This window comes from Micromys minutus, assembly GCF_963924665.1.
Source record: "Micromys minutus genome assembly, chromosome: 21".
In the NCBI taxonomy this organism is placed as follows: Eukaryota; Metazoa; Chordata; class Mammalia; order Rodentia; family Muridae; genus Micromys; species Micromys minutus.
This window is the reverse complement of record NC_137956.1, coordinates 10,647,026-10,671,327: the sequence shown is the minus strand read 5'-3', so window position 1 is coordinate 10,671,327 and position 24,302 is coordinate 10,647,026. Positions and strand designations below refer to the sequence as shown.

At 37.4% G+C, this 24,302-nt stretch overlaps 1 protein-coding gene across 31 annotated transcripts in view; it reads left to right on the top strand.

The window, feature by feature from the left end:
• The window catches only part of MLIP (muscular LMNA interacting protein), a 254,915-nt gene that overhangs the window by 121,204 nt on the left and 109,409 nt on the right, over window positions 1-24,302 (top strand). For 18 of the 31 annotated variants that reach the window (XM_080934393.1, XM_080934374.1, XM_080934379.1 and 15 more), the window contains one exon: window positions 5,095-6,639. The exons of 3 other annotated variants lie outside the window; for them this stretch is intronic. In XM_080934393.1, the coding sequence (XP_080790519.1) occupies window positions 5,095-6,639 (1,545 nt within the window). The remainder of the gene's footprint in view (window positions 1-5,094; window positions 6,640-24,302) is intronic. 10 more of the 31 variants (XM_080934382.1, XM_080934380.1, XM_080934387.1 and 7 more) reach the window with 1 other exon arrangement.

Genomic DNA, 24,302 nt, shown 5'->3' with positions numbered 1-24,302 from the left:
AAGATAGCCCTGGACCACTGGGTCATAATTAGTGATGTTGCTGATACTCTGTTTCCTAAAAGCATCCTTAGCTTATAACCAGAAGATTTAGATGCTGAAGACCTTGAAATAAGTTGGAGTATTTAACTTCTTGTTGGATTCTGCTAACACCTGGAAAGACCCTCTTGGGGACCAGCAATTAAAATTTGCACTATAGCATGATCATATCAAAAAGCTAGGAAGCAATATGTACATGGTTCTCCTGGAAAACTCCGACTTCGGCAAAGCAAGACCTACAAATGTGGTCCAATCTCATATGGTAGGTGACAGGTGATGTAAGTCTTAACCCAGTGTGGGGGATAAACATTTACAGATGTTTGTCCTTATAGTTGATAGAAAAAATATACAAACTGTATTATTCATTTAAACCAATTTTCCCAAGTGATCATTTTCCCCCTACCTCCTTGCTGTTCTCTCCCTGCTTGTGTTTGCCTCTTTAGCGTCCTCTCTCTCTTCTTTCATGGCAAGTAAGAGCAGATACAATGTAGAAAAAACATTTTCTGAGTTAGTGGGAGGTCAAATGCTGGCAAAACTCCTATTATTCATGAATAGTGGTTATTTCCTCTCCGTGACTCAGTCCGTACTAATGGCCATGTTCAGTGGGATTCCTCATGGGAAAGTCAGTTTGAATTGGAAATTCCAGCAGGAACTGCTATAGGCTTTTTTGATGATGCTCTCCTGACTTGTGGCTGTCAGACATGATTTCATCCATGTCTGGGGAGGCAAAGACTACATCAGACATTAGGGTCCAGAGCCTAGAGCAGAAGAAGATGAAAAATCCCAGTCTGGTATGAGCTGAGACTCCAGAAAGGAGCACAAGCAAGCCCTAGCATAACTCTCCACGTGATTGCTTTTGTAGAACAGACCTTCTCAAGTCATAGGTTAGGACCCCTCTGGCAAACCTTTATCTCTGAAAGCATTTACATTGCAATTTATAACCAGCAAAATTATAGGCATGAAGTAGTAATGAAAATAATGTTATGCTTGGGAGTCACCACAACCTGGGGTATGTTAAAGGGTCACAGCATTAGGAAGGTTGGGAACCACTGCTCCAGAGAATTTACTATTTTACCATTGGCTTAGATTAGGTTTGAGACAAGGAAAGTATAGAATATTGTCATTTTTTTACCACAGGCCACAATGATACTTGTTAAAATTTGTTAAAATTTGAAGAGATAGTTTCAATATTTCTGTTAGGATGGCTGACAAAGTGAAATATTTATCAAGAAAGCCAGGGTTCCTGTGACTTAGAGTATGTATAAAGAATTCAGCTTTTAAAAGGTGGTGGGTTAGGGCTGGAGGAGAATATTAACATCAGAACAGTTACAGCTAGAAAATGGAGTGAAGCCATGTTCTAAAACAAACACACAAACAAATGCTGCCAAAACATACAAAGCCCAGCTGAGACAAAAACGTCCCGCAGCGCCTTGTCGTCCCCAGATGTTGCTTGTGAAAGGGATTGGCTCTGCACTGGTGAGGTGTTTCCATTTTCACCTGATTCTGTTGTACAGGGCATGGTTGTAAACCCAGTGCAGTGCTGTCATCTGACGGGTGGTGACAGTTTTCCATTCAGAGCAGCTTTGGGTAGATATGGCCAGGGATGGAATGCCAGTTAGTGTGGTTAAGAAGGAAGAGTTTTCCAGGGCACTGACTGGAGACCAAGCTTTCGAGAATGTTAACAATATTCCCAAAAGTGCTGAGAATGAGGAAAATATTGTCAAGACCCCAAATGAAAAATAGGCAAGAAATAAGGGGGATGAAACTGAATAGTGAGGGAAGGGCTATGTAATGAAGGGAAGACTGTTGGCTCACAGCAAAGCATGATTAGATTATAAAAATTCAGCTTTCTGTTGCTATGTAAATTAAGGCTAGAGTTAGGTATACCAGAGAATATTATTTCATTGATTCAGATAAGAAAGCCTTAGAATCATCTTGATTAACAGTATCTTCATGCTTTAGAGAGAAAAGTGCCAAGCAGTAGACAGAAAGCCACCTTTCTATGATACAATGATTAGGATAATGTTAGCATGATGGGGTGTTTTCTACAAAAGCTGTTGGGCGAGGGTGTAGTTGTGGACCAGCGTGTCTGTTTACATCTCAGAAAACAGAGCAGTCACTCCAGCATTGACTTAGATACTCTCAGATCTCTTTAATACATTAGAAAACGTGAACGTGTAAAGCTAGCTAACTTTAAATTTGCTAAAATGACTCGTGAGGCAACTCTGTAATGCATGGCTGTTTAAAGAGCTTAGGACCTCAATGATAAAGGATACAGTGATTGAGACATCTACCTTGTGATGCTAGCACACTGCAAACATGTCTTCTCAGTAATAGCTCTGGTACTGTAACCCAGTGTTGAGGGGCCTTTTGAGAAGCGTGTCTTAAGGATGAGTTTGGAGGAAACCTGTGGTCAACAGCTCAATGAGCTTGCTGGGGTTAATCGCAGTCACTGCTACAAAAAATGTTCCAACAGTGTGGGAGAAAGGAGAAAATGGTTGAGAACACAGATTAGTTATAAATGGGGAAGGGTGATAGGGAATACTTTGTACATTTCAATTATGAAGTTTTTCACTGGTGGTGCAGGCAGACAGAGGTAAAATGAAGGGCTTATTTCAGGTTAAAGTTATTAATTTATGTCTTTGTTTTTATTTTAAAGAACAAGAATAAAACTCATATGAAGCCAGGGATGTGCATTCCTTCTTTTTTCAAAATTAAAGATGAATCTCTTGTATATAGAAAGTCTGTAAATTATTGTGCTACACTTCATTAGTGCTGTGTAAATTAGAGTAGTATCAGTGTAAATTAGAATAACATTATGGTGAACTTGGAAATTACTAACAGATTTATTCTAAATTAAAATTATGTGTCAACTAGAAAATATAAGTAAAGTTATATGTAGATCAGCATAAACTTGTAAATATTGTTAGACATTAGTTTTAGAAGTTTCCAAATAGCTCTTATAATGTGTGAGAAAATTCTGAATTATTATTATAAAAAATATCATGTAGTGGAACAGGTGTTGGGGAAATAGCAGTCCTCACTTGAGGAAGTTCAGGGAGGCTTTTTTCTTTTATTAACATATAAAAATTATGAACCTATGTTCTTAGCACTCTGGTAATTTGCTAAATAACCAAGATAAATTGATAGTTCATTGCATATACTGAAGCTCTTAAAAATGTTAATAGAAAGATAGTTGGATTCTGGTAGCAGTCAGTATTAATTTACAAAATATCTCTAGCAAAGCCTCATGGGTTTTCTAAACAGGGTACAGTTTGCAGAAATATCCTGGACACTTGAAATGTCCCTATTCTTCTTGTGAGGAGAAATCAATTGTGGGGAAGAGTAGAGACAGTATTTCATGGTTAAAATACATACACATGTACACTAGCATGCACACACACACACACACACACACACACACACACACACACACACACACACACACACACACTCGAAGACTAAGAACGCTGAAAGAATGACCTTTTTAATACTAAATGTGACTTTAACTATAAATTACTGCAAGATCCCAAATAAAATGTCGTTCATAGCAGAAGCCTGTGTTGCCCAGTCTGTGATGTTTATGTTTAAATATCCTCCCCGCCATGGGAATACGTTCCATAAACACCCCCTAAATAGTGCTGCTTCCAAATAAACTGTATGGGGATGTCTGGGTTTCTCAGGTTGATTGAATCAGTTCTGTTTCATTTGCCCCTTTCACTGAGGTTTGTATATTCTAGACTCTGTCAATGATTTCAAATATCATTTATGTGGCAAAATTACTTGTCGATCTTCATACTTTTAAAAGTACTTATAAATTTTGGTATATGTTCACACAGAGGCTAAGAAGCTCAGGATGCAATGTTTAAATTTGATAGATTTAAATTTTTAGGGCTCAAGACTACACATCATGATGGTTATCATAGTGGGTCTTTTAGAAACTTTATCTACATGGATCTGAAGCAAAATTCTAAAATGCTTCTATCTACTGATAAACTTTTACTAGTTTAAATTTATAGACATGTCCAGCTATTTTATTTATATGTATACATATTTATATAATTATATATTCATTAATATTTTGGATAACTCTTATTTCTCAAATTCACTAGTCATGCATACTTCTATTTTATAGCCTTATATAATCAAACTAATAATTTTAAAGTCTCTGCTTAAAGACTTTGGCATGATTTCAGCACTTGCCTTAAATTCTGGACTACTTAAGTGGTACATGTATGAGCCAACTCTACCTTAGACATGCTACCCCAAATATTCTTAAATAAAATTATATTAAAAAAAAATCTCCCTTTTCTGATGTGAGATGGGAAGTTAACTAGTTTCAAACAGATAATAAAGTGTTCTGGCTTCTTCTGTACTTTTCTTAGGAAAGCAAGTCCACTGATTACAGAAGAACCCACGTCATTGGTAACTTCATTACATTACTGTTACTGTTCATTCTGGCAAGTATTTGGGGAAAATAAGCGAAGTCCCCCTTGCACTTTGGATTTGCTGCTCACACTCTCAGTTTATCTCTTTTGTGTTGGTGTTAGGGCTTCAGTCTTTGAATTCTGGGCACCTTTTCAGGTTTACGATATGTATGAACATACACTCCAAGTCCTTAGAGTTTTAAGCAACTGAAATATATAAACTTTTAGGATTCTGATCATCATCCACCTGTGGTTTAATTTCTTTCAAAGGTAGAAAATGTAATTCATTTTCCAAAATGATGACAGCCTCAATCTTTTTAGATTACACAATCCCAAATTAGGACAATTATTTTAATTATTGTGAATGAATAATTTTTCAATAGAATTATGAAGACCACTTTTATATTGATTTTGCTTCAGGGAATAACTGGACTATAGAATGTAATGCTTAACAGTTCATATCTTATTTAAAAATCAAAGCCATGTCTCATTGGTAAGCATAAGCTCCTTTATTATTAATGTCCCATTTTATATAAAACCAGTAGAAGGGCTGTTTGCATAAGCATACTGAGAAATACCTTGATAATTTCACAAGTAATGTCCTATTTAAATCTATCTTTCTTTCCTCTAGCTAACTTCTCCCACTACCTCTGAGCAACTTGCTCATAAACCACCTGCTTTCTCCTTTGTTTCTCCAACTAATCAGAAAACGCCACCTGTCCCAGCTAAACTCAGCGGAACCACTGTGCTGGAAGAGTTTCACATTCGCAGGCTGGATGTCACTGGGGCCTCTGAGGAAGAATCAGCTACGTATTTTCACACTACTGCTCACGATTCCCCTCTTTCTTCATGGGAGGGCGCGTCGACATTAGTGTTTTCTCCTTCTGCTCAACTGCCAGGTTCTAGTTTATGTGGCTCAAATGTCGCTGATCACACACGTGGGTTGGCACCAGACGCACAGAAGAAAACGTCAACTTCGAGTGTCCTTATTCCCAGGGAAGATGTGAGAACCTCTCCTTCGCCTGCCTCTGGTGCTGCTCTGATGTCACCTGCAGCCTCTTACATACCAGTCCGAATTGTCATGCACTCACTGTCCCCAAGTCCCAAACCACTTACCTCCTTTTCCCACGGCTCTCTGTCGACTGTCTGTAGCCAAATGTCATCCAGTGGAAATCTTTCAAAGTCAGGGCTGAAGTCCTCAGTACCCTCTCGGCTTTCTCTTCTTACTGCTATCCTCAAGTCAAACCCTTCTCACCAAAGGCCTTTATCCCCTGCATCCTGCCCAAACTTCTCCCTCAATTCCCTGGCTTCTTCCACTCTTACACTTGATCAAAAAGTAAAGCAAACTCCTCCCACACCTAAGAAATCTCTCTCGAGCTGCTCCTTGACAGCTGGGTCTACAGAGCACGAACAGGCTTCTTCAGAGAGCTGCCAACCCTGCCACCTCCCTTTCTCTTCCAAGACGACCCCACTTTCTCAGGCACACCCCGTCTCCCCACCAGCACTGGCCGGTAGCAGTTATGCTTCTACCGATGTCGAGAAAAGAGCAGGAAGCCCACTGAAGAGCAGTACAACCCCACCCCAATTACAGACTGATATGTTCGGTCTTGCAGATGTCCCTTCTGCTACCCCAGGCTTGTCCCCTTTTTCTTCTTCCAAGGGCAGAAAGGATGGTGACCTCAGGGCTCCAGAAAACAACAAAAATATTTGTCTACACCCTTCTACCTTATTATCTTCCACACCACCTGTTAATGAGATCACGGCCCAGTCCTCGTCAGGGAAATCTTTTCACCCTTCCCCAGCCCTCTCAGACCTGATAGACAGATCCAAAAGCACATGCCCCCAACAACACTCAGCCCAGCGGCCAAGCCCTTCATCTCTTCCTACTCCTCCAGTCTCCAGGGCTGGCTCAGCTTCCGGTCCCCGTATGGGGTACTCCATTCTCTCTCCTGAGAGTTCACTCACCCAAGCACTTCAGCCTAGTCCTTCAGCCCTGCACCCGAGTTGTGGGAGTGCTACATGTCCTTCAAGAACTGGGATGCCTGAAAGGACAGCAGCCAACCACAGCTCACGTGTTTCAACTCCATCACTTCCTGTCTCTCTAATAAGAACCAAGGAGCCGATTTCACCTTGTGCACTGTCCATGTCAACGGGCCCTGAAAATAAGAAGCCCAAGGTATTTACCTTTTGCTTGTTGCATGCTTATTTTCAAATATAGGGGAGAAGTCAATATTATCATACCCATTCTATGACTATGACTTTAGGAACACACACACACACACATACACACACACACACACACACACACACACACACACACACACTTAGATGTTTTTCTGGTCATGGTTTCAGCTTTGATTCCAGTTAAAAACAGCATTTCACAGTGTGCTACATTTCTAGTAACTTGATAAGAAGGGTCTCATTATCCATTAAAATATGTTGTATTGACCGTACAGTTAGTAGATAGGATTAGTATTATGTACATAGCATAGGTCTAGGCCCATGATATACCCAACACCAATTTGAAGATTTTCTATTTCCTTTGTCTTTGTTCTTTATGATCACCTTTATTTCCCTTCCGCAAGGCTGATTTTTTTTTTCATTGCTCCCCTGCTGCAACCCATATTAAATTGGATTTTACTCTATACATAAGGTATAAACTGGAATAAAAATTTTCTTTATGTGTAAAAATATTTAATTTACGGTCAGCACTAAATACACAATATTGTTCAACACAGAACGAATGAACAAACAACATCAAGAAACAGAAACAAGAAAAAGTAATGCCGGCTTTTCAATGCGGGGTTGAGCAAGAGTGTGAAATAGCATTTATTTAATATGAAAGCAGAACCATCTGAGGAAAGGCTTCATAATTCAGTCCTGCTGGAGCAGCCGGTCCTACTCTAGGGCATGGCATCTTTCCATGTATTCCCAAAGGACTCAGGACTCAGAATTTGATAGTTGTTAAGTGGGTTAAATAAAACTGTGGAATGTTATACCCAGTATATTTAAATAATACAGCTTCAGAAAGTGAGCTCAGTTCTGTTATTACCAGATGATAAATGTAAGGTTAAGAAAGCAGGGCAGCTCACATGCTACGGTTATTGGCATTGCAATACATTTCAACAGAAAAAAAAAAAAAAAGTAGGCATCTGATACAGCATGAACTTTCTTAGGAGTCAATGTGATAAAGAGAATTAAGAGGTAATTATCTTGATAGAACCCTGTTAACATTTGAATATAGTTGCATGATTGTGCAGTTGGTGTGTCATGCACTAAAAGTTGTCAATCTAATCATTTTCTGAATGTGTTGGCTTATTATTATTTTGTAAATTGAAGATACATTCTCCATGTGTAGACCAGGGTGGCCTGGAACAGGAAATCCCTGCTTCAGCCTCCCCAGCCCCATGCTCTGCTCTGGGGAGTCATTCTTTAGTGCTTCCTTGATGTCATGGTTCAAAACACCATGACCAAAAGCAATGTAGGGAGAACTGGTTGCTTTGTCTGACAGTTTACAGTCCGTCATGAAGGGGAACTGGGACAGGACTGGGTAGACACTTGGGCAGAGGCTGACAAGTTATTCCTAGCTGTTTCTCCTGGTGGCTCAATTTGAGTTTTATGCATTCTACCCCCCACCCCCTTTTCCAGAGATGGTGCCGCTCAGAGTGGGGGAGCCCTGCCACATCAGTCTTTAATAACATAAAATGCCCCACAGATTGCCCACCGGCCAATGCTATGGAGGCATTTTCTCAGTTGAGATGTTCATTTCCAAGATGGCCTGAGCTTGTGTTGAGTTGACAAAAACTGGCCAGCCCTCTTGCCGTCCCCTCAAGTTATTCACTGTCCTTTGTGAAAAGTTATTTCGCAGAGGAAGCTTGTTCAAAGGGGTTCTATTTGTGTTTCACTGTGCTTTGTTCACATTGTGTCCTATCATGGATACAGCCAGTGTTTGATGAGGACGAGCCTGGAAAGCTTCTGATCAATTAAAGGCCTGCATGTGGAAGACCTACTTTCTCGGGTTTTCTTCATGCTCTCCGTTTTGAACAGTTTTCATCAGTAGCTTTCTTTGTTTAATTTTCCTGATTCCTAGTCAAGGAAACTGTAGCTTACAGATGTGTTTGTTAAAATAGGTGACTAGGGAAATAACAAGAATTATTTATGTATCAGTCAAAATATTAAACTACTCCTTTTTTTTTTTACAAAATGTTTTAACACACAAATTCAAAATTTCTGCCAAGAAGATGTTTCTGAGACACATTCTTCTTTAGTTTTTATTTCCTTCTCATCATTGACTTTCTATAGTTTAAAATTAGAAAACCAACCCACATTTTATTACAAACCACCCTTCTTGGAAGTTTAGTCTTGAATGTAGAAATTCATTCAAGTTGACACAAACAGAGATGAATTGCCTTCCAATTTTGTTTGTGCATCTGACTGTCCTGTTTAAATTGGTGCAATTAGTTCACAGAAGGCAAAGGCAAAATAGACAAAAGCTCTGAGATATCAAAGAATTTATTTGCTTTCATGAGTTGTTTCTTGCCTCAGTCCTTCCAGGGTGGTGCAAAGATCAAAAATAAACCAAGCAAAGTGCTTTTTTGAAGTTAAAGAATGTATGTTCAGATTTATTTAAGCTTTATTCCCAGATAGGGGATCCTCAAACACAGGTACTCAACAAAGTGAAACAGTAATGCCTAAAAGAAATCAGTTCAAAATCTGGGCTCTACCTACAGATTTTTGATATTAAAATAGATTATAATGGCTAGAGAATGCTGAGTTAAATTCAACTAAAAGCCATGTTTGAAGCTTCTTTGTCATTCCCCACTTGTATTGCATCAATATGGCATAATTTACATGCCAATTTTAGACGTTGCTTTAAAATGTTCTGGCTTGTGTTTATGGCTCTGGACAGGATGGACATCTCCCTGACTATTCTCTGTAAATTTCTGTATCATTTGAGACATTTTTCCTCTAAGTGTTTGAGACACTTAGAGAAATGGGGATACAACATTCATCCAAGGTTGTGTTTGGGTTCCAAATATAATTGATTATCGTTTAAAAAATAGTTTGATTATTTTCCCTCCCAGTGCGCTGCCATGGAATTTCCCATAGAACTGGGGAGCCTATTATACCAACATTTCATATGATCTAGTACTCACTGAAAATGGTTTCAAATTTTTTCCAAATGAGTGCTTCCAATGGTCTGGCTTAAAGCTATTTGGACTCAGCTTGTTTACAGGATCAGTTGGAGCTTTTACTGCTTCATGAGACTTTATAGCCAGTGTCCTATTTATTAAACTCTCATTCCTTTAAGGCATCAAAACATTTCCAATTTTGTTATACTGAAAACTTGGTGCAGTAGGATGTGACTTTCCCCATTTTGTAGAGCCAAATTTGACTTTAGAAAGAGTGATAAGAAACGTGAGTCCAAAACTTAATCTGGGTAGCACATGCAATAAACACGTACTGCTGATCTAATATACACTTTGCTAAGAAAAGTTATGAAAAAGAAGCAAAGAAAGTATACATTCTGTGGTGGAAGAGAATTCATTTCCCAAACTTAATGTCAATTAAATTCTTAGAGGTTAGAGGGGAGTATGGAGAAGAATATAGCCCAATAAATTCACTACAGAAAGGGGTTGTGCCCCAGATCTGTGTCAGGTTGCAGGAATTTGTTCCTTTGAGAAGTTATCATGCAAGAGGTGTGTCATGAAGAAAACCTCTGAGGCTAAAGAGTTCTTGATTGACAGGTAGAGGGAAGGGACTTGGAGAAGGCGCTGGGGCTGTAGTGAGCAGGAAAATGCTGAAGGTCTCAGAAGAAGAGGGTCTGGTTCTCACATTCTACTCTGAAGTTTCTGATTTACTTTGGGGAAGACAGGAAGCTCGTGTTTTGTTTTGTTTTAATTGGAGTTTTAAATTTTGTTTTTGAAAATTTTATACAAATATAGTATTTACATTGTTTTCATATCTCATCCCTGCTATGACTCAACTTATGTTCTCCCACTCCCTCTTAAATTAATGACATCTATATTTGTATGTAGCTGGGCATGTTTAGGGCTGACTATTTGAGTTAAATACATGCCTAAGGATGTATTCCTAAGGAAAGCATTTGTCCCTCTCTCAATAACCAGTAACCGTTTATTGGCTGTAGTTATTCACCTAGCAATATAATCTTCTGATAATTTTCCCTACCCATGCTGTCATGCTGACTAGTATTTAGGCAACCACGTTGATGATATATCATGGGGATTGACTTCCCTGTCATGTCAAGAAGACATAGTTTAACAGAGGGCGTTTTCTGGCGTTCACAATCTTTCTACCCCTTCTTCTGCAGTGTTTCTTCAGCCTTTAGATATTGGAGTTGCATTACAATTGGGGTTGAGCTTCTTATGGTCACTTACAGTTTGCATTTTGACTAGCTGTAGATCTCTCATAACTTCCATCTGCTTCAAAAAGAACCTTCTTTGATGAGTAATGAGAGCTACACTTGCCTGTGGGTATAATAATACAGAGTTTTAAAAAATGATAGTAGGTTCTGCCCCAGGGTCTATGACCCTAGGGTAGTTAAGTAGGTTTACAGTACCAGGCATGGGTTCTATCTTTTGAATGAAAGTCTGTGTCTACTTAGGCAGCTGCTGGTTACCTCCTGGAAAAACGACCCACTATTGTGCCATTGGGAATATCTCACTTGGCTGGTCATTACTGAGATTTGTAGTCTACAGGACTGTGTAGGACTATTGGGTGCTTTTCTTCATTGGCAGTTTCCATAACAGCTTTGTATATCATGAAAGTTGGTTTTCTAAGATGAAGATTCCAGTTCCAGCTCAATTCTTTGAAGTACTGTGTCTAAAGTGTGTATGGTCTTCCCCAAGTGGGTTTTATTATTATGTTCTCAAAGGCTCTTGAATAGTAGATGACACAATACTGATTGGTGTTTAAAGAATGGACTATACAAGGCTAGAGAAGAAAGTAAAGAGACTTTGGAAGGTGATTATAACTTTCTACGAAAGTCATGGTTAACATAGATGTGAAAGTCAAGGTGTTTGTCTAGATTTTGTAAATTGTATGACTTTGAGCAATCATCAGATCCACTGTATGAAATGATAAGCTACAACATTTTATGACTTCTTGTTTTTTTCCCTTTCTGTCACTATCTCTTCTTTTTTCACCCTTAATAAGGTTTTTTTTTTTTTATGATTTTAAGGGACTAATGATTCCTCATAATTTTTCTATCCTTCCTGTCTCTTTCAACTCAATGCTGAGTATTTTTGTGACCCCCTTTTTAATTTTTTTTCTTGAGATGAACCCTGAATTGTTCTTAGTGATACATTACATCCATGGATCAGTAGTTGACAAAAGCTTTTTTTCTCCTAGGGAAGTGCTTGCTTTTTAGTTGTGGAGTTATTCAATTTAATTAAAGAAGATACTTTAAAATTTTTCTTTCTGACTTTGTGTGTGTGTTATGTGATCTTAAGTATATGTGTGTAATATAATTTCTATAAGTATATATATATTTATGCATGATATGATTATGTGTGTATGTGTGCTCATCTGTTATATACATCTGTAGGTCCGATGTCAATAATGTTATATCTTTATCAATTGCTTAGGTACCATATATTTTGTGACAGGGTTTCTCACTAAACTTGGAGTCCACTATTTCTACAAGACCAGCTGGCCAGTGAGTCTGCAAGATCTGCTTGCAACTGGCCCCTTCCCAAGTGCTGGGGTTAGATGGATGTAGCCACACCTGACTTTTTACATGGGTGCTGGGGATCCAAACTCAGTTCCTTCTGTTTGAATAGTAAGAATTTTGCTGAATGAGTCATCTCCCAGCCCAGGAAAATTTTTGAAAAAAAAAATTAAAAAATGACAGTAATTCAAATTTATGACTTAAATGTTGCAATTTCACATCTAAAAGCAAGATAAGGCTGGGTGTGGTGGTGTACACCTTTAATCTAGCAATCACTTGGAAGACAGAGGCAGGCAGATCTCTGTAAATTCTAGGTCAGCCAGGACCAGAGTGAGAGTATGTCTCAAATCAAAAACAAAGCAGAAACAAACAAACAGCCAACAACAACAACAAATCTCAAACCCACCGCCCCCACAATATGAGAACAACAACAATAAAGAAGATAACCTTAGCAACTTGGAAGTGTCTGATGAAGTGTTTGATGGAGAAAGGGAAATGCCTAACAGCCAAGTTTGTCTATGGCTAGAATGTCTATGGTGAAGAACAGTTTGTCCTTTTTCATATTCTTGGTCTGTATTGTAATCTTTAATTAAAATTTTAGTCCGAGACTTATATTAGCAAAGTCTGTTGCCCATTTGTTCTGTGCTAAGCTAATATTAAATATAAGATACAAATAAAAGGAGAAATAATATAAAATCTCTCTGCTAAAAGAACTAGCAGATGAGTAAGTATGGAAAAATATTCTAATGGAGTAAGTTTTATACAGTTGGAATGTTCAAAACACAGAAGTGACAGATCAGATGTAGACAGAGTTTCTATGAAGAAAGGTTTAGACAAATTTTATTAGCAGCTACCTCTCCCAATGCTCTATTAAGCACAGGTATTTTTATAAGTTCTGACAGTTCTCTGACTGTAACATTCTGGTAGAAATGCAGTCAAAGAGACATTTGTTCCTTTCTTTTTGGTTATCAGACTACTGAAACAAGGGATCCTAAAAAATATGGAATTTTCTCAGGAATATCAATCTGAGAGAAAGAAAAAGACAGAAGCCTGGCGTCAGCCAAAAGGATAAATTCTCTCTGGGAAAATTTTCACACAGTTTGGACAACTTGTCAGAAAACTTGCAGAAAAGACTAGAGCTCAAGAACTGATGGGTAGGCCACATCTGAACCAGGACTTCTTAGATCTGCTTATGATGATTGGCATTTGCTTAAGTCTGAACTTCATGTCAAGGCTCCAAAGATGCAGTTGGGTACCACTGGACATTGTGTTTCATTTCTAGTATGATCACAGGAAATAAATATTTTTCCTTTTTCACTATTTCTAGTTTGTACAATTGACTTTTGATGAAATAAAGATTCACAGACTACCTTGCCAGGTGTGACAAGGTCCAGGGTTTGTGTCCAGAACCTCCAGTATAACTCATTCTCCATATTCAGTAATCAGGATCATTATAGATTGTGTTGCCAAGCATTCCAGAAATAATAGGGAGGATGTGACTCTGAGATGAGGTTGATCTTTCACCTCAGATCTTACATCATGAAGATAATGACTATAGCAATTTGGCTGCGGTTCTAGAAAACCAAGAAGTGAAAGTTTGATTAAGACTCTTTTTTCAAATTCATAGATCTAAAGAAGCTAGAGGAGGGCTCTCACTCTTAAACCCAGGGGTGAGTCCACACTCCCTTTTCACTAACTATTCACAGGAGCTCTCAGGGCACAGGTAGAGGTGCTTCCTGGGAACAGACACTTTCAACAAAAGAACAGAACTGCTCAAGTTGTATCATGATTGTGCACAGCCATCAGAACTACCAGCCTACTCAGAGAGTCGAACACCCAAGAGCAATCTCTATCCAGAAACCACAGTCCCACGGATTCATGGGAGAGACAAGCTTTAGTCAGAGAAAACAAGTTCACCTAGCATCACCAATAACAAGATGGCAATAGGCAAGCGCAAAAATCTAAGAAACTGAAGCCAAGACAACCTGGCAACATCAGAACTTAGTTCTCCCACCACAGCAAATAATGGAAATCCCAACTCACCAGTAAAAGAAGATTTAGACTTAAGATCATACTTCATGATGATGATGGAGATCCTCGAGAAGTACATAAAAAACAGACATAAAGAAGTAGAGGAAATCCAAGAGAACACACACAAACAAGTTGAAGCCCTTAAAGAGGAAACACAAAAAGCACAAAAATCCCTTAAAGAGCTACAAGAAAGCAAAATTAAACAGGTGAAAGAATTGAAAACAAAATTAGAAACAATGAAAAAATAAAAGAAGGAGACAACTCTAAAGTTGGAAAACCTAGGAATGACATCAGGAGTCATAGACACAAGCATCACCAACAAAAAACAAGAGATGGAAGAGAGAATCTCAGGGGCAGAAGATACTATAGAAAACACTGACACAACAGTCAGAGAAAATGAAAAAACCAAAAAGATACTAACCCCCAAAATTCAGGAAATTCAGGTCACAATGAAAAGACCAAATCTAAGGATAATAGGTGTAGAAGAGAGCAAAGACTCTCAACTAAAAGGCCCAGTAAATATCTTTAATAAAATCATATAAGAAAACGTCTCTAACCTAAAGATAGAGATGACCATGAACATACAAAAAGCCTACAGAACCCCAAATGGATTGGACCAGAAAAGAAATTCTTCCTGATACATAATAGTCAAAACACCAAATGTTCAAAACAAGGAAAGAATGCTAAAAGCAGTAAAAGAAAAAAGATAGGTAACATATAAAGGGAGACCTATCAGAATTATACTAGACTTTTAAACAGAGATGACAAAAGCTAGAAGATCCTGGACTGACATCACACGACCCTCAGAGAACAAAAATACCAGCCCAGGTTACTATATTCAGCAAAACTCTCAATCCCCATAGATAGAGAAATAGAGGTATTCCAGAAAAAAAGCAAATTTACACAATATCTATCCACAAATCTAGTCCTACAAAGGAATATAGATGAAAAACCCCATCACAAAGAGGTAAACTATACCAGAAGAAAAGCAAGAAATTAATTTTCTTGCAAAATAAAAAAAGAAGAAAAGCACACAAACATATTTCTACAACTAACAACAAAAATGTCAGAAAACAACTATGAATATTCCTTGATATTTCTTAACATCAATGAACTCAATTCCCCAATAAAAAGACATAGACTATCAGACTGGATAAGTAAAGAGGACCCAGTATTTTGCTGCACACAGGAAACTCATCTGAGCAACAAACACAGGCACTGCTTCAAAGTAAAAGGCTGGAAAATATTATTTCAAGCAAATGGTCCCAAGAATCAAGCTGAAATGGTCATCTTAATATCAAATAAAATAGATTTTTAACCAAAAGTCATCAAAAATGATAAGGAAGAACATATTTTACTCATCAAAGGAAAAATCTATCAAGATGAACTCTCAAACTTGAACATCTGTGCTCCAAATATAAAAGCACACACATTCATAAATAAAACCCCCCAAAATCTACTAAAGCTCAAAGCATATATTGCATCACAAACAATAGTAGAGGGAGACTTCTACATCTCACTCTCATCAATGGACAGATCATGGTAGCAGTTATGAACCAAATTAATTTAACAAACATACATAAAATACTTAATTCTAAAGCAACAGAATATATCTTCTTAGCACCTCTCAGCACCTTCTCCAAAATTGACCATATATTTGGTCAAAAAATAGGCCTTGACAGATACAAGAACGTTGAAAAAAATTCCATGCATTTTATCAGATCACCATACACTAAGGCTGGTCTTCAATAACAACAAAAACAAGAAAAAGCCCACATACACATGGAAGATTAACAATGTTCTACTCAATGACAGCTTAGTCAAGAAAGAAAAAAAAAAAAAAAAAAAAAAAGAAAGAAATCAAAGACTTTTTAGAATTAATGAAAATGAAGGTACAACATAACCAGAATGATGGGATACAATGAAAACAGTGCTAATAGAAAAACTCAGCTCTGAGCGCCTCCGAAAAGAAACTGGAGAGAGCATACAATAACAGATTGACAGCACAGCTGAAAGCTCTAGAGCAAAAAGAAGCAGATATACCCAAGAAGAGTATACTGCAGGAAATAATAAACTTATAGCTGAAATCAACGAAATAGTAACAAAAAGAACTATACAAAGAATCAACAAAACAAAGAGATGTTTCTTTGAGAAAATCAACAAGATCGATAAACCCTTAGCCAGACTAGCTAGAGGGTGCAGAGAGAGTATCCAAATTAACAAAATCAGAAATGAAAGGGAAACATAACAACAGAAACTGAGGAAATTAAAGAAATTATTAGATCCTACTACAGAAGTCTATACTCAACAAAACTGGAAAATTTACAGAAATGGAAATTTTCTACATAGATACCAGGTACCAAAGTTAAATCAGGATCAGATAAACCATCTAAACAATCCCTAATTCCTAAAGAAATATAAGCAGTCATCAAAAGCCTCACCCACCCTCCAAAAAATAAAAAATAAAAAATACCAGGACCAGACATTTTAGTGTAGAATTCTATAAGACATTCATAGAAGACCTAATATCAATACATTACAAACAATTCCACAAAAATAGAAACAGAGGGAATACTAACCAACTCATTTTTTGAAGCTGCATTACACTCATTCCTAAACCAAACAAAGACCCTACAAAAAAGAAAACTTTAGTCCAATTTCCCTCATGGTGCAAAAATACTCAGTAAAATTCTTGCAAACCACATCAAAGAATACATCAAACAATCATTCACCATGATCAAGTAGGCTACATCCTATGGTTCAATATACAGAAATCTATCAATGTAATCCACTGTATAAACAACTCAAGGGAAAAAAGAAACATGATTATCTCTTTAGATGCCGAGAAAGCATTTGACAAAATTCAAAACTCCTTCATGATAAAAGTCTTAGAAAGATCAGAAATTCAAGACTCATACTTAAACACAGTAAAAACAACATACAGCAAACCAGTAGCCAACATCAAATCAAATGGTGGGAAACTTGAACCAATCTTACTAAAATCAGGGACTAGACAAGGCTGCCCACTCTCTCCCTACCTATCCAATATTACACTGAAAATATGAGTCAGAAAATCAGACAGCAAGAAGAGGTCAAAGGGATACAAATTGGAAAGTAAGAAGTCAAAATATAACTACTTGCAGATGATATGATAGTATGTTTAAGTGACCCCAAAAATTCTAACAGAGAACTCCTACAGCTGATAAACAACTTCAGCAAAGTGGCTGGGTAAAATTAACTCAAACAAATCAGTAACATTCTTTTACTCAAAGGATAAATAGGCTGAGAAAAAAATTAGAGAATCAATATTTTTCACAATAGTCACAAAGACTATTAAATATCTTAGAGTGACCCTAGTCAAGCAAGTGAAAGATCTGTATGCCAATAACTTGAAGACTCTTAAGAAGGAGATTGAAGAATACCCTAGAAGATGGAAAGATCTCCCATGCTCATGGATTGGAAGGATCATCATAATAAAAATGGAAATCTTGCCTCTTCAGCAAATGATGTTGGTTCTACTTGTAGTCAGCTTGCAGAAGAATGCAAATTTATCCTTTTTTAATTTCCTTGTACAAAGCTCAAGTGCAAGTGGATCAAAGATCTCCAAGTAAAAACAGGATATTTTACACTGAAACGAATATTACAGAAAGTGGGAAAAAGCTTAGAACACATATGCACATGGGAAAATTTGCTGAACAGAACACCAATGGCTTATGCTATAAGATCAAGAATCAACAAATGGGACCTCATAAAACTGCAAATCTTTTGTAAGATAAAGGACACTGTCAAAAAGACAAAATGGCAACCAACTGATAGGGAACATATCTTCACCAATTCTCTATCTGATGGAGGTTTAATATCCAGTATATACAAAGAACTCAAGAAGTTAGACTTCAGATAATAAAATATAATAATAAATAATAAATATAAAATAATAATAAATAATCCTGTTAGAAATGGGGTACAGAGCTAACCAAAGAATTTTCAACTAAGAAATATCAAATGGCTGAGAAACACCTAAAGAAATACTCAACATTCCTAGTTATCAGGGAAATGCAAATCAAAACAACCTCAAGATTCAACCTCATACCAGTAAGAATGCCTAAGATACAAACTCCTCCGCTGTTGGTGGGATTGTAAACTGGTAAAACCACTCTGGAACTCAGTCTGACAGTTCCTCAGAAAAGTGGACACAGTACTACCTAAGGACCCAGCTATTCCACTCCTGAGCATATACCCAAAAGTAGCTCCAACATCTAAAAAGGACACATATTCCATCATGTTCATAGCAGACTTATTTATAATAGCCAGAAGTTGAAAAGTACCCAGATGTCCTTCAACAGAGGAATGAATACAGAAATTGTGTTACATATACACAATGGAGTATTAGTTAGCTATTAAAAACAATAGCTTCATGAAATTCCTAGGCAAGTGCATAGAACTTGAAGCTATCATCCTGAGTGAGGTGACCCTGTCACAAAAGATGTGACATGGTTTGTACTCACTGATAAGTGGGTACTAGTCAAAAAGCTCAGAATACCCAACAAACAATTCACAGAACACATGAGGCTCAAAAAGAAGGATGATCAGAAGTTGGATACCTCAGCCCTTCTTAGGATGGTGAACAAAATGCTCATAGGAGAAAATAAGAAACAAATATATGAGCAGGGATTGGAGAAAAGAACATTTAGAGACTGCCTCACTTGGACATTCATCCCATATGCAGCCACTAAACCCAAACACTATTGCTGATGCCGAGTAGTGCTTCCTGGCAGGAACCTGATATGGATGCCTCTTCAGAGGATCTGCCAGAGCCATACTTATACAGAGGCGGATGCTTGCAACTAACCATCAGACTGAACACAAGGACCCCCATGAAGGAGCTAAAGAAAGAATTGAAGCAGCTGAAAGGGTCTGCAACCCCATGGGAAGACCAAAGTTATTAACTAACCAAACTCACCACAGCTTCCAGGGACTAAAACACCAACCAATGAGTTTTTTACAGAGAGACCCATGGCCCCAGATGCATATGCAACAGAGAATAGCATTTTTTGGCATCAACTAGAGGAGAGGACTTTAGTCCAGGAAGGCTTGTTTTCCCAGTTTAGGGGAAAGCCTAATTGTTAGGGTGGAAGAGGGTGGTTGGGAGAGGGAGCACCTTTATGGAGACAATGGGAGGGGGAGTGGAAATGTGATTGGGGAAAGGGATAAAATATGAAATATAATTGCAGAGAATATTCAATAAAAAATAATAAAAAATGAAGCTGGTCATTTTTATAATGAGCATTTACATCAAGGACCTCATGTTGCTGCTAAAGAGAGGTTCTGCTTCTGAAAGTAGAACTCTATATCTAGTCCTCAAGACATATAACCTGGTTTATTTTTATATGTTGTTGAGTTATATGATGAGATTCTGTGGAGGAACTGCAGGCACCGGCCATCTTTCTGACCCTACTCATGGTATTTTTTTTTAACACCACTGTGTGTAATTCAAGTTATCTGCTATTACCTTCTTTGGGAATTTTAGATTCATACCAAACATTTCAGATTTATACCAATGAGCTTTGCGTATTACCTAGAAACATTGGAATGCTGGGAAGAAATAAGTGTCACATTAGAACAAAGATCTTTATGTTAAAATCTAACAATATCAAGAAAACTCAAGATTGAAGATCCTGAATTCAATAAGGATCTTTTCTGTCAAAAAACCTAATTTTTCAGATTGAAAATTTTGAAAAAGGACTTGTTTGAGAGAAGTACCGTATGTCACAGAGTAGCTATTCAATAGGTAACTATTAATTGAATCCATTAGTTGAGTTCTACATACAGTAAGATTTACAGGTATTCCAGTGTCAATTATACTGAGAGAACCCAGTAGTAAGAGCTTTCCATTTTTGATGTCTGTTTTAAACAATGGTAAAGATAAAACATCTAACAATAATGGCTCATAAAAATATTAAAACTCTTATCTATACAGATTAAGATAAGAAAAAAATCCCTAATATGAAATTAGATAAAATGTCTAGGATATATCATTTGATCTTAGATTTTCCAGATGAGTCTTTAGTATTCTGGGTTTTGTAAATGTATGCAATTTCCACGATTGTTCATAAAGAAATTGCATTTTATTCTAAAATTTTACCCAGATACGTCATTTTCTAGAGGTGGCAGCATTGCAGGATCAATGTAGGTGCTAGGACTGGAACTTACCTCAGGTATCCTCCAGGACTCTCTCACATGAAGGAGTTGGGAGTACAGAACCCAGGAGAACTGGAGGCTTAAAAAGATCACAGAGCTGCTGCTTTTTAGAGAGTAAAGGCGTTTGGAGAAAAAAAAGTAGCAGATAAATAGCCAGAGTCTATTCCCTGAATGAGAAGTGTTCATATTCAGAAATCTTTGTGTGTGTTTTGTTGAGTATGTTTTTACTTTTATATGAAAATATGGGTGTAGGTGTAAATGGACATGAACTTGTGTGCAATTAAATAAGTGCATTTATATGCATATGAGTATGTGTAAGTGGGGGTTGTGATTGACAGGGGTTATGATTGACATGGGGTTGTGATTGACAGGCCACAGTGGAGTTCTGACATCCTGGCCTTGGGTTGCTAATGTAACAAACAGAAAGAGAAGAATGAAAACATCAAGAAGAAAGAATAATTTTGGCCTTTAGGTATACATTGCTGTTCTTATAGGCCTGTTCCTGAAGCCCTCATTCTCCACAGCTCCATCTTAGGAAAATAGATGTGCTAGACTCAGCATCATTGTATACGTTTAAGCAAGTTTATTTTAATTACATCTATAAAACTCAAGTTTTTAAATCAAAAAATTGTCCAAAATATACTCTGATCATACTTTTTGCATCTTGTAACTCTTCACTTTCCTACTCACACAACTGTACACCCTTTCTCTTGCTTTCGCTCTAAAAATACCAAGCAGGCAAACAGACAACCAACCAACCAACCAACCAACCAACCAACCAACCAACCAGCTGACCAACTGACCGACTGACCAGCCAACCGAAAAACCCCAAAGAAACAAATCCCATAAAAACTACAGTTGGAAATCACAGTACAAGAAACGACCAATAAGACAAAAAAAAAAAAAAAAAAAAAAAAAAAAAAAGCCTAAACAAAGATACTTGAGGCAAATTGTCTCCAAAAATAACACTGAGTTTGTTTTGTGTTGGCCATAGAACTTACTTTAATGTGTGTGTATTTAGAATACACAGTGAGAGTTCATTAGAGTAAAAAGAAAACACTTTGTTAGCAGGTCTCAGTGGCAGATAGTTTCTTTGTTAGTGTTGGTATCATCTTATATTTACTTTCCCCTCTCTGCCTTGTAATCTTGTCTCACTTGAACCCATGCAGGCTCTGGGTATGTTGCTACATGCTCTGTGAGTTCATATGTATATTAATATATTCTGTTGTGTCTGGAGCATGCTGTTTTCTTGGTGTCACCTGTCCGTTTAGCCTCTTAATTTTTTTCACACCCTCTTCCATATAGCTTCCTGAACCTTAAGAAGACAGACTTGATGAACACGTTCCTTTTGGGACTGTGTGTTCTAAAATATCTAGTTCCCTGCACATTGTTCAGCTATGCATCTCCGTGTTAGCTTTCATCTAAGCTACAAGCAGAACATAAAGAGGAGTCATTTTACTGTAATGCATTTTAAGCAGAGCCATAACATCCGGTTTTCCTTTAGGCCCATTGCAAACCAGTCTAATATGTGTGGTCATCTGAGAAGTGTGATCATCTGCAAAGTGTTAGAGATGGGCTTCATCTCTTGGACATGTCCTTAAACTAAATCAACAAGTGATTGGCCACTCAGACAATGTTTATGTCACTATTGTAGCAGTGTATCTTGCAGGCAGGTCACCACTGTAGATCATAGGGTCTGTAGCTGATTGATGGTTACTTTTCTATTCTAGTCAGTGTAAAGAGTGATTCTGATGCTAAGGTCCTATTCCTCAATTGGTTCTTGATTGATTCGTAAAGATACCGTCCACTAATGACTGAGGATGGGGCAGGACACTTAGAGTTGTATGTGAAGATGCAGGAAGAATCGGTAGAATGGGGAAGTAGAAAGAGACAACAGCAGCAGGAGATAAAGCCAACCACCTATGTGAGTTTTCAGTTGGAGGGGCCAATGGCCAATCTATCCAGTTATACCTGGAATGGCAAGGGGGGTTTAAGATTGCTCAGTCACTGAGTTAGCAAAGACATTTTAACATTAACTGGTGTGTGTGTGTGTGTGTGTGTGTGTGTGTGTGTGTGTGCACGCGTGCGAGTGCTTAGGTATGCACGTGTGCTCATTTGTGCTATGTGTCTGGGTGTGTGTTGTTTTTAATCTGTGGATTTAAGGGAATCTGGGTGAGGACTGGTAGCATGGTCCATCTGGAGCTTAAAGTGGGGTATCAAAAAAAAAAATACACACTAGGGCTCAGTGGTTAAGAGCACTGATTGCTCTACCAGAGATTCAAATCCCAGCAACCACATGGTGGCTGACAACCATCTGCAATGAGATCTGATTCTCTCTTCTGGTGTGTCTGAAAATAGCCACAGTGTAGTTATAAATAATAAATAATTTTTAAGAATGCACCCAGTAAGTCAGTATAAATTAAGTCTCTAGTTATGCAGTAGCCCAACTTTTGTATGTTCAAGGAGATATGTAAGTGTTGCCATCAGCAGTAGGATGGCATCAACTGTCTGAGAAGAGAAACCAATATCCCTGACATTTGGGGCTTCCCATTGGGCCCCTTTGGCCAATTACTCAACTAGACTTAACTCATTCCTGGCATAAGAAGCTTTATTTGGTGATGAATAATGTTTAGCTTGGGCATTGTCTTCCCCATTATTTGCTTACTTCACTCAGATATTTTTTATCATATATATATATATATATATATATATATATATATATATATATATATATATATTGTATATATATGTGTGTGTGCGTGTGTGTGTGTATGAGTGTGTGTGTGTGTGTGTGTTTGTGCATAGGTCTCTCTAATACTATGTTTACATATTGTCCCCAAATGGCCCTTATTATTAGTTAATTTTCTATCTTATATTCTCCTCCTTACCCCTTTCCTCCATTCTCTTCTCATTTAATTTACTCATTTCAGTCTTCTAGCTCTCTGTAAACACACACACACACACACACACACACACACACACACACACACACACACACACACACACACACATTCTACTATTCTACTTCCCTTAATGTTTTTACTTGTTAAAAAATTGGTTGCTTTGCAAGAAACTGAGGCAGCTTGGAGTGCTATGCCATGTCTCTGCTGACTATGAGCCACTGGGAAGCTGCCTCAGGTATGAAATTTGGTATAATAAGAGTCTTGAATTTTAAATAATCAACTCAAGACTATAATAAAACAAAATCTGGGCTTCTGATATTAAGGTTTATTTTTTTACAATTTCTACAGCTTCATTAAGCTCCAGCTTTTCCAAAAAACCCACACAGTTCTGTTTGACTTAGAATATAGAATTTGTTAAATTTTCTTTGTTAACACTTCTGATTAGAAAGCAAAAGTACTTACAGTATAAAAATATAAGATTAGGATCAAGAGATTGGTCCCCATTTCCACTATGGTATTAAATTTCTGATATTACTCAGGTATTGGACAAATTGTGGTGTTAGAAAGTTCTGTTAGCTAGGTATCCAGCTATCCAGCAGATTTCCTTAGGCAGGGAAGGCAGGAAGAGCATGGATTTCAGGCCAGCTTGAGCTACATATGGAGGTCAAGCCTATCTTAGGCTATATAAAGAGACCTTGACTAAAAATTCCATTAAGCCAAACTGACACTGCTGTCAAATTTTGTGTTTTATAACCTTTGTTTTTGTGAATGATACAAATATGTATCAACAGCTCAATTAAATGATGACATATTTACTACTAATGGCCATATAAAAAGAAAAATATTTTCCTGAGAATCAAACAGAACTCTTAACCTATGTAGAGAATTCTATTTCTCTGACAAAATATAGTTAGAAAGATATTTATATATAATGCTGTAGAAATGTTGTTTAGAATCTGTAGGCTAATGTCTTATTTTGGTGTTTATTGACCTATTAATCTAATCAAAGATTAACAT